Source organism: Oreochromis niloticus, linkage group LG14, assembly GCF_001858045.2.
Source record: "Oreochromis niloticus isolate F11D_XX linkage group LG14, O_niloticus_UMD_NMBU, whole genome shotgun sequence".
NCBI classification, from domain to species: domain Eukaryota; kingdom Metazoa; phylum Chordata; class Actinopteri; order Cichliformes; family Cichlidae; genus Oreochromis; species Oreochromis niloticus.
In genome coordinates, this window is record NC_031979.2 from 39899259 (window position 1) to 39909060 (window position 9802).

Genomic DNA, 9802 nt, shown 5'->3' on the forward strand with positions numbered 1-9802 from the left:
CGGCTTGACACCAGATCCGGGCCAGACCAGTCTGCTATGTGGGTGAAGACGTGGTTAACAATAAATAGCAGAGCAGTCTGCCTCGAGCTGGGTTCATGAGCTCAGCTGACACTTTCAGTTCAGGAAAAGTGCCACAGTCAGAGAGATGAAGGAAGAAGAGCGTACAGCACAGAGGGAGAGGAGGTGTTGATTGGGTCGGCAGAGAGCTCGAGAGGATAGAGGTGGGCGTATCGATCCAAATATGGATGGTATCAATACCAACACTAGTATCGGTATCAATACTTTGCTTTTATCCATCAAGTTCTGTATGCAGCCCGCTGAACTGTGTTCATTCTTCCTTTGGAAAACATAAACGTCCCCAGCTTCGTGTGCGTTACAGACAGGAAAAAATCCAAAAACCTGGTTTGAAAACACACGAACACCTGAAAGGTGTCTTTCATTGTGTTAACTAATTATTGTGGAAAGTAAAAATCGCAGGGACAGTGGTGAGAACTGATCTAATAAGTCACGGCACACGACTCTCCTCCAATCAGCTGCCTGAGTAACTTTGGATCCACACCAATATATTTGTAGTGTGACACAGAAATACTGTGGATGTTTGAGATGTCCATGTTAAATGACAGAAAGGTATACGTGTTCAAATAGCATCAGCCAACACACAACGGCAGGTTTTTTATGGTAATCCTTCATAAATGAACAATAAGCACACTGATGTCCTGTAATGATTATGGAGCTGTAACTTCAGATACAACAACACATGAAGTTTTGGTACAAAGTGTGGGATCAGGATGGTTGGCACCACCCTGAATTTTACTGGTATCGGATCAGAAGGTACATCAGTGGGATCGCACACGAGTAGTGTGAATGAACAGATAACTGTGTGTGTGGGATCTCATCTGGCGAACGGTGGACCGACGAGCGGGAAAGAAAAGAGACCGGACTTCTGAAGATGTTTCATCTGAGAAGCTTCTTCAGCTCTAACACCAAATGGTGGAGAGCCCCAGAGAGGGTCGCTGACCCACTATTGATCATCTACCTCATCACATGACCCAAGGTGTGAGTGGGTGTTAAGATGACCGGATTATAGATGGCAGACAGTTGGTGTGGTGCTTCTTTCACTCCTCATTCAAACCATCTGTCTTCCCTGTCCAACATGTGGATACTGACATCCTCAAAGACTGACCTTTGACCTTTAGATGCAGATGAACAGCTGAGTCCTGTCGAGGTGGCTGTTTGGTGTCTCCAGTGTGTCTGAGTGTGTGGCTGGGTCTGAAGGACACTGAGACGTCGTGGTGGGGAAGACTCCTGAGTCTGCCTTCCACAGGGTGGAGGTACTGCTCTGTGTGTGGGAGCTTCAATGTGAAGCTTTCCATTCTCCTCAGTGTGCACAGAACACTCCAGAAAACCATGATCCTTCCACTGAGCTGATGTGATGGCTGGGTAAATGGATGAATAGACCTATATGTTGACAGGTGGATGAATGGTTGAATCGATGGACCCTCTGTGGAGGTCGTCAAGAGCACCAGATTCCTTGGTGTCCATCTGGTGGAGAACCTCTCCTGGTCCCTCAACACCAGCTCTATAACTAAGAAGGCCCAGCAGCGTCTCTACTTCCTGAGGAAGCTGAGGAAAGCCCATCTCCCTCCATCCATTCTCACCACCTTCTACAGAGGGACTATCGAGAGCGTCCTGAGCAGCTGCATCACTGTCAGGATGGTAACTGCACCGTATCGGATCACAGTACCCTAGAACTGACAGTGAGAGCAGCTGAGAGGATCATCGGAGCCTCTCTTCCCTCCATCACAGACACCTATCACACCTGCTGCATCCATGGAAAGAGATACCGGAGCATCCAGACCCTCACTGGCAGACTGAGAAACAGGTTCTTCCCCCAGACCGTCAGACTCCAGAACACACACACACACACACACACACACACACACACACACACACACACACACACAGAGCCACTGTTATTGTTGCACTTTTCTTTTGCACTGTTTTTGTTTTGTTTGTTGCAGTTTTTGCACACTTTGCACGAATCAATAGACTGATACGTTAATGGGTGGATGAACAGGTAAATGGATGGAGCCGCCCTCCAACTCCGTGTGCCCGCCTCCACAGCGCCCCTCATCGGCCTGCAGAAACTTTTTTCCCCGCTGTTGTTACTTCCTGTTTAGTCCGGAGCGGAGCCTCGACTGTCCCCCGGGTCTTCGCCGGTGTCCTCTACCTCTTTGTGTCCGTGTGTGGCCGCTCGGTCTCGGACTCACAGCTCACCTCCAGCCCTCGTCGAGCCTCTGGGAGGACGCGGGTTCGGTGTCCGGGACTGCGGGCAGGGAGCCGGGCTGAGCTCTCCCGGGGAGCCGGTGTCCGCCTGGTTCTTCCGCCGTGCGGTCCTGATGGATTTTACTTAAATGTGTCCCCGTGAAGCAGCAACAGTGCGCCGTGCTAATGCGCTGATTAGCCGGCTCTGCTAACCAGGTCAGTTAAACGCGCTGACCTTAAGGTGCTGTTTTCACTCACTTCGAGCTAAAGCTGCTAACTTCCAGCGCTGCTAGCCGCCACTGAAAGTCCCGAAAACTGCGCTTTAAACTGGGCTTTGAGAGTCTCCCGGGTGTCGGAGCTCTTTCGGGTCTGTGACTTTATTGAAATTGTTGTTTTAAATTAAGTTTAACTTCGGTTTAACACGCAGGGCTGTTAAACACTGGCTGTGAGTGTTTGCTAAGTTTGATTGAATGTTGTCTAAATGGACAAAGAGTCAAAGTTTACCGGTCAAATAGTTCCTTAAATCTAAGAGAAGCAGGCAGAAGGTCAGCCCACGCTCAGCGGAGCCTTTATTCTGCTTTATTTTCAGTCTTCAGCGGACTGACTCTTAAATTCGATATTTGGTTATTGAAGTTTTGAATGGGGTGGACCTGGCTGACCAGTAAAGCTGGGTTTAGATGTGGATTAAAAGTTTTCACTTGGTCCTAAACTGTTTAAAAAAATGTTCAAATGATTTAAAAATACAAAATTCTGGGTTTATCGAGGATCCAGGGACACACAGGATGAGTTTTCACCGGGGGCTTAATGTCTTGTTAGGCGTAAAATTAGACGTTTCTTTAACGAGGTTTTGAATGGAGTTGAAAGGCCGAGCCTCTGGTTGGGTTAAAGTTACTTATTTGGGCTAAACTGGGCTACGCATCAAGTCCTGAGTTAAACTGGGTTAGTACCTGAGTTGTGTACTGGGTTCAAGGGTGGGTGTCAGTTTATATGGTTTGAATTGGACTAAAACTGTGAGTTGAAGGTAGTTTTGGGGATTCTGTGTTAAACTGGGGTCCTGTTGGGATCTGTACTGGGTGCACTGGAGCATTGAGGCAGGCCTGGTGTGTTTCTGCTCTGTGTTCCTGACCCTCACAGGTGTGTTCTTGTTCGTGTCTCATGCAGTTGGTTCCGGTCTAAGTGGGTTTGGTCTCAGCTTTAGCTCACCATGGCAGAGCTCCACCAGGCGCCCACCTCACTGTGCTGCTGCCGTAAATCCCTGCCGGACTCCGGGGGCCGGTGCTCCGGGGACTCGGGCCGGCCCTCTGCGGGCCCGGGTCCGGAATTCCAACGCTGCCCCCTGGTGGACGTGGCGTCCGCATCGAACTTCAGGAGCTTCCAGCTGCGTCACTTCCACCTGGACCTGCGGCTGAACTTTGCAGTGAAGGAGATGAGCGGCTGGCTGGTTCTGGACCTGGTTCCAGTCCAGCCGGGGGTCTGCTCCCTGATCCTGGACTCCCACCCTTCTTTATTGATCCACTCCATAGACTGTAAGGTCCCGGGGCCCGGCAGCAGGAGCCCGTGTCCCTCACCTACCGTGTGGACCCATTCACCGACTACGGCTCGTCACTCAGCATCAGCCTGCCAACCGCGGCAGTGAAACCAGGCCGGGCGGTCCAGATCACGGTCCGCTACACCACCACGGATGGGCCGGCTGTAAGGAGACGACACTGTGTCTGTACAGCGTGAGCACGTTGAAGGTGACCGCAGCGTGACCCGTGTGTGTGTCTGTGTGTGTGTCTGCAGATCTGGTGGCTGGACTCGGAGCTCACCTGCGGTCAGGTTCGTCCTCTGGTCTTCACTCAGGGTCACTCGGTGTGTAACCGCTCCTTCTTCCCCTGCTTCGACACGCCGGCTGTCAAGAGCACGTACACTGCCACGGTTCGGGTGAGTCACACGGAGCCCAGGTAACATCAGCGCGGTGACAGAATGCGTTTCCTTAAACACCTGCAGTCACGCCGTTTCTGCTTCTCCTCCTCGGCAGGTCCCGGAGGGCGTGACGGTCCTCATGAGCGCGTCTCGGAGTTCGTACTCCAAACAGGACCGCGTCTTCCAGTTCTCCATGGAGTTTCCCATCCCCTCCTACCTGGTGGCGCTGGTGGCCGGCGAGCTGCAGCACGTAGACGTCGGGCCAAGGTCGCTCCGCGTAAAATAACGTTTTCATTTTCATTATTTATCAAAATAAGTCCAAATATTTTTTTGCAAAATAAATTTCAGTGTAAAATATTTTGATGTTTTTGACGATGAGTAAGTTTGAAACATGTTACATCAGTTTGTTTGGATAAAAGCAAAAATTTAAAAAATGATTTTAGTCAAACAAACAGATCATTTTTGATATTTCTGATGTTAAATCAGGGGTGGAGCACTCCAGGCCTCGGTGTCCTGCAGGGGTCACCTTGGGTCAGCACACCTGAGTCACATGATGAGCTCATCACCAGGTTTCTGGGGAATGTTTTCATTTAGCTGTTTAAATCAGCTGTTGCGTCTAAAACCTGCAGCACACCGAGGCTCGAATTATTAAAACACTGTAAATGAGTGAAAAGCATCTAAGAAATATATGAAAGATAAATGTGAGATAAAGGATCCTGAAACATTCGTCAAAGATGATAATAAAATATTTACATCTGTGCAAAAACACATTTTGACCTTTGGCCAATCTTTTTTCAGGAGTCGTGTGTGGGCGGAGCCTTGCCTGTTGTCCTGCGCGGTGAAGAAGCTAGGGGGCAGCGTGGAGCGCTGGCTGGGCGTCGCCGAGGACCTGTTTGGACCTTACCTGTGGGGCAGGTGAGCCTCTAAGTTTCTGACCAAACTTTCTTTAAAACATCCGCAGCGACGCTGACATGGCTCGTCCTCAGGTGCGACATCGTCTTCCTCCCTCCCTCCTTCCCATCGTCGCCATGGAGAACCCCTGCCTCACCTTCATCATCGCCTCCATCCTGGAGAGCAGCGAGTTCCTGCTGATCGACGTCATCCACGAGATCGCCCACGGCTGGTTCGGCAACGCCGTCACCAACGCCACCTGGGAGGAGATGTGGCTGAGCGAAGGCCTGGCGACATACGCCCAGCGGAGGATCACCACGGAGGCCTACGGTAACGCTGCGTTCACTGTTTCAGATTTTATGTTTTTGTTGGCGAGCTTTCAAAACATTTTCAGTGTTTAGATGTTTGAACCTGAAGTCACGAACAGCTGATTATTGATTTTTAAAGTAAAGACAAGTTCAGCCTCAGTCCACATACTTTTGGTCACCTCGCGTTACCTGTCACCCCCAGGTGAGCCGTTCACCTGCCTGGAGACTGCTGTACGATTGGACGCCCTCCACAGACAGCTGCGTCTCCTCGGAGACAACAACCCAGTGAGCAGGCTGCAGGTCAAGTTTGAGTCAGGTGACCTCCCCACCCACACACACACACAGATGGAGGTGTGGTGTTCACTCGCACAGGTGAGATGACATCACTGTTACCTGTTCCAGGTGTGAACCCCAGCACGCTGATGAACCTGTTCACCTACGAGAAAGGTTTCTGCTTCGTGTCGTATCTGTCAGAGATCAGCGGGGACGTGAGACGCTTCGACTGTTTCCTCAGGGTCAGCGCGCGCGCGCGCGCACACACACACACACACACACACACACACACACACACACACACACACACACACACTGGAGTCATACATGTGTCACGTGTGTTCCAGCAGTGACTGTGACAGTTTGTTTGTGGACAGCAGCTGAGTTGCTTTCACAGTCAGTGTCCACATACTTCTGCTCCACATTTCCATGGATTTACATTTCACCAGGATGTTTTACATGAGTGCTGCTCAGAGTCATGTGACCAGTGTTTGCCTCGTGTGTGTGTGTGTGGTGTGTGTGGTGTGTGTGTGTGTGTGTGTGTGTGTGGGTCACAGGATTACATCTCAGAGTTTAAGTTTAAAAGCGTGGTGGCTCAGGACCTCATAGACTACTTCCTGTCTTATTTCCCGGAGCTGAAGGACACCGCCGTCGCTCAGAGAGAAGGTCAGGAGACACTTTCAGCTCACCTGTGTGTCAGCAGCCTCCTAGTCTCCTCTGTGACATCACTTCCTGTGTGTGCGCTTGCCCTCAGGTCTAGAGTTCGAGCGTTGGCTGAGCGGCTGCGGCCCGCCTCCCTATGAGCCGGACCTGTCAGCGGGTGGCGCTCTTATTGGGCCCGTCCAGGATCTGTGCGACCTGTGGAGGAACACCGACCCCCCTGACCTGGAGGCGCTCGCGACCTTTGACCTCTCAACCTGGAGTACCTTTCAGATCGTCCTTTTCCTGGACCGCATGCTGGACCATTCGCCGCTGCCGCACAGTACGTTGCCATAGCAACACTGCAACACATCATTCAGAGCTTGCAATACTCTGCTAGAGTGCAAAGTACTCGAGTATTTGTACTCTGCAGCATGAAAGGGATTATGTGACTTCCTGTTTGCTGCAAGTGGTTGTGATTGGTGACGAGGTTGCGGGCCGTTTCTCAGTACTCAAGTACGTGAGTACGTACTGGCTCCCGTTCACACGGGAGTTCGGACTTCCCGAGGACGCAGCGCGATCGTTCTGTTATTGGAACAGCAGTGTAGGTGATGACATCGCAACTCCACCCCCTCTTAATTTAACCGTTACACATGATGTACGCAGATTTATTTCAGCACTTTGACAGATCATCTGTTTCATACAGTGAAGCACAATCACTGCGAGACACAGGCTTCATGTCTCCTAATCAACAAAGTACACGTGCAAAACAAACGTGAGACGTTAGAACGCTTTTATTTTAGTAAACACTCAGTACTCACAACAGACAGCTGGGGTTTGGAAGAGTCTGGAACAAATCGGATCGTTGTTGGAGCAGCGTTGAGGGTCTCCACGCTAGGGCTGCACGATTTTGCATAAAATGAGAATCACGATTTTTTTTGCTTAGAATTGAGATCACGATTCTCTCACGATTTTCTTTTCCAGTATAAATATTTATTGCACTTATTAACTGCACATCAACTTCGTAACAGTTGAGACTGAACATAAAAACAACAAATGTCTCACATTTTGTCGTTTCCTCGACACTGCGTGTATAGAGCAGGTAGTGCAACATTTGAAAAATAGTTGCGGGACGGCACTGTGTAGTGTTTGTCTAGGGTGTTGATCATTTTCCTAAATCCCTCGTTTTGCACAGTGTTGATGGGAGCCATGTCTTTAGCCAGGTGATAAGTGATAGCCTCCGTAATTTCTTTGTGCCTGCGGGAGTTCGACGGCTATGGGGAAGCGCTGTATAAGGTTCCTGTTATTGATGTTTGGGTGGTTGACCGGGACGGATTTTCTCCTGTCACTTTCTTGGCCTTTACAGCTTCGTCATCTCTCACGTGCTCTCCGTTGTTGGTTTTTTTTTTTTTTTTAAATAAACTTTATTTGTCACATTTTAGACATACAGTTAGGAAAACAGAGATCACATAACAGATGACATTGTAGTATTACAATGAGGAGCGCTCTCCGTTGTTTTTTCCCTGCCAGCTGGCTTCTGTATCACGTGGTATAAGGCTCCGCCCTTGTCATTTGTTGAGCAGGAAGAGTGAGCGCTTGTTTTCATGCAGATTATGTCCCGGATCAAAATGCGGTACAATCGTCATCTTTTTTTTTTTTTTTTTTTTTTCTTTTTAAATCGTTGTCATTTGGAAATGAGAACGCACATAAGTATGAATTGAGATCGCGATTTTCTAACGATTAATTGTGCAGCCCTACTCCACGCATCAGCACGCTGTTTCTGCTCCCGGTGAAACTGTTTCCTCCTGAATTTAAATATTTTAATGTTAGATTTGATACTTTGAATGAGAACAGTACTGCGACTGGTGACGGATCACAAGTACACATATTGAGAAACGGCCTTGAAGTTCCTCACCGTGCAGAACACAGGAAGTGATGTGACAGGTGGCCACTGGAGGTTCAGTGATGTAATGATGATGTCACTGCACAGGTGTGATGGCGAGCCTGTCAGACTCGTACTCGTCGCTGTTCGACGGGCTGAACGCCGAGGTGCAGATCCGCTGGCTGCAGATGGTGGTGAGGAACAGCTTCTACCCCGACCTGCCGCGAGTGCGAGCCTTCCTGCACAAACACGTAAGTCCCGCCCACCTGCCTGTTGGGACGTTCAGCCAATCAGAACAGGCATAGCTTTAAGGGGGTTGCTCAGATACTCTGTCATGTTTGCTCCTCCCTCTCCGCAGACGTCCAGGATGTACACAGTGCCGCTGTATGAGGACCTGGTTGCTGGGGTGATGAAGTGTGTTGCCGTGGAGATCTTCTACCAGACACAGCGGCGGCTGCACCCGAACCTCAGACGCACGCTGCAGCAGATCCTGTTCCAGACCAGCTCGACCAATCAGAACGGCTCCGCTCTGCCCGTTGTGCCTCCCTCCTCCTCTGGCTCCACCCCCCCGCAGGAGCTGACTGCTGCCGTGGCGACTGCCTCCCCTGGCGGCGCTACCGGAACAACTGCCGCCATTGCGCTGCGTGATGTCAACGTCTCGGCGTGATGACCGGACTACAGGAAGTAGAAACAATCAAAAGAAAGCCTCACTCCAGATGTTTTAAAGGGTTTGACGGGGGTCAAAGGTCACTGCTTGAAATCTTGACCTGTGGCCGGGGCCCCCGAGGAGGGCCCTGGTTGGACCCTAGAGTGTTTTTATGCGACTGACGACAGAGCAGAGGTCAGGTCGTTCTTCTTCTCAGCTTCTGGCAGAAACACGCCACCAGGGCACCGTCACATGATCAGGCTGCGTTCGTGCTAACTTGCACAGAAACACGTTAGTGTGGGCGGAGTTCGACTGGGCAGGGACGCAGACACCGTGCTTGCTGATGATTCAGCTAGAGAAACATTTGATCCTGACGCTCGTCCTCTGCCCGTGCGCTTGCTGCTGGTTGGTTTCGCCCTTCGCCGTGAGTGCCTTTGCCTTGTTGAAGTCTCTGCCCCCATCACTGTGTGGGCGGAGCCTCTGTGAAAGTGTTTAAAGTCTACCTCTACTTGTGTGGACTCACCTGAAGAACCTTAGAACACCAGCAGATCACCTTAATGGTGCCTTCGCTGCAGCTGGGAACATGCAGCCTTCTGTTTGCCTGGGCTCTCCAACGTCCCACCGACACTGAACGCCTCCTCGCTCCCTGAATGTTGAAGATAACGGTTGAAACCTCATGTTTACCTGACCTCTGACTAAACGAGCCCACGAGACCGGTCCGATGGGCGAACTCGCATTGCCTGTTTGTTTTTACTGTTTTATGGACGTTTGTTTTTATGAACTCTGCTGACCCTTTAATAAACACCGATACTCAATCAGTATCCATTAAGAAAATTCAGAACTGAATGAATGCATCTTTTATTTATATTCATGAATTGGCGTGTCAATAACTGAAACTGTTTCCTGTTTGATCACGTGTTTGATTAACAATAAAATGATTGTCTCTATGGGCGCTTTCATTCTCAGATTAGGCCGGAAAAGTCGGACGTGTTT

General features: G+C 50.2%; 1 protein-coding gene across 1 annotated transcript; it reads left to right on the plus strand.

Annotated features, from left to right (window-relative positions):
- Positions 1 to 2114: 2114 nt before the first annotated feature.
- On the plus strand, positions 2115 to 9756 carry rnpepl1 (arginyl aminopeptidase like 1). The gene is given in 14 exon segments (XM_003457832.5): positions 2115 to 2481; positions 3427 to 3818; positions 3821 to 3957; positions 4048 to 4188; positions 4286 to 4437; positions 4969 to 5085; positions 5157 to 5188; positions 5191 to 5391; positions 5572 to 5685; positions 5772 to 5884; positions 6200 to 6308; positions 6397 to 6624; positions 8272 to 8414; positions 8522 to 9756. Coding segments are annotated over 13 exon segments (2145 nt in total). The 5' UTR covers positions 2115 to 2481; positions 3427 to 3469; the 3' UTR covers positions 8831 to 9756.
- The last annotated feature ends 46 nt before the right edge of the window (positions 9757 to 9802 follow it).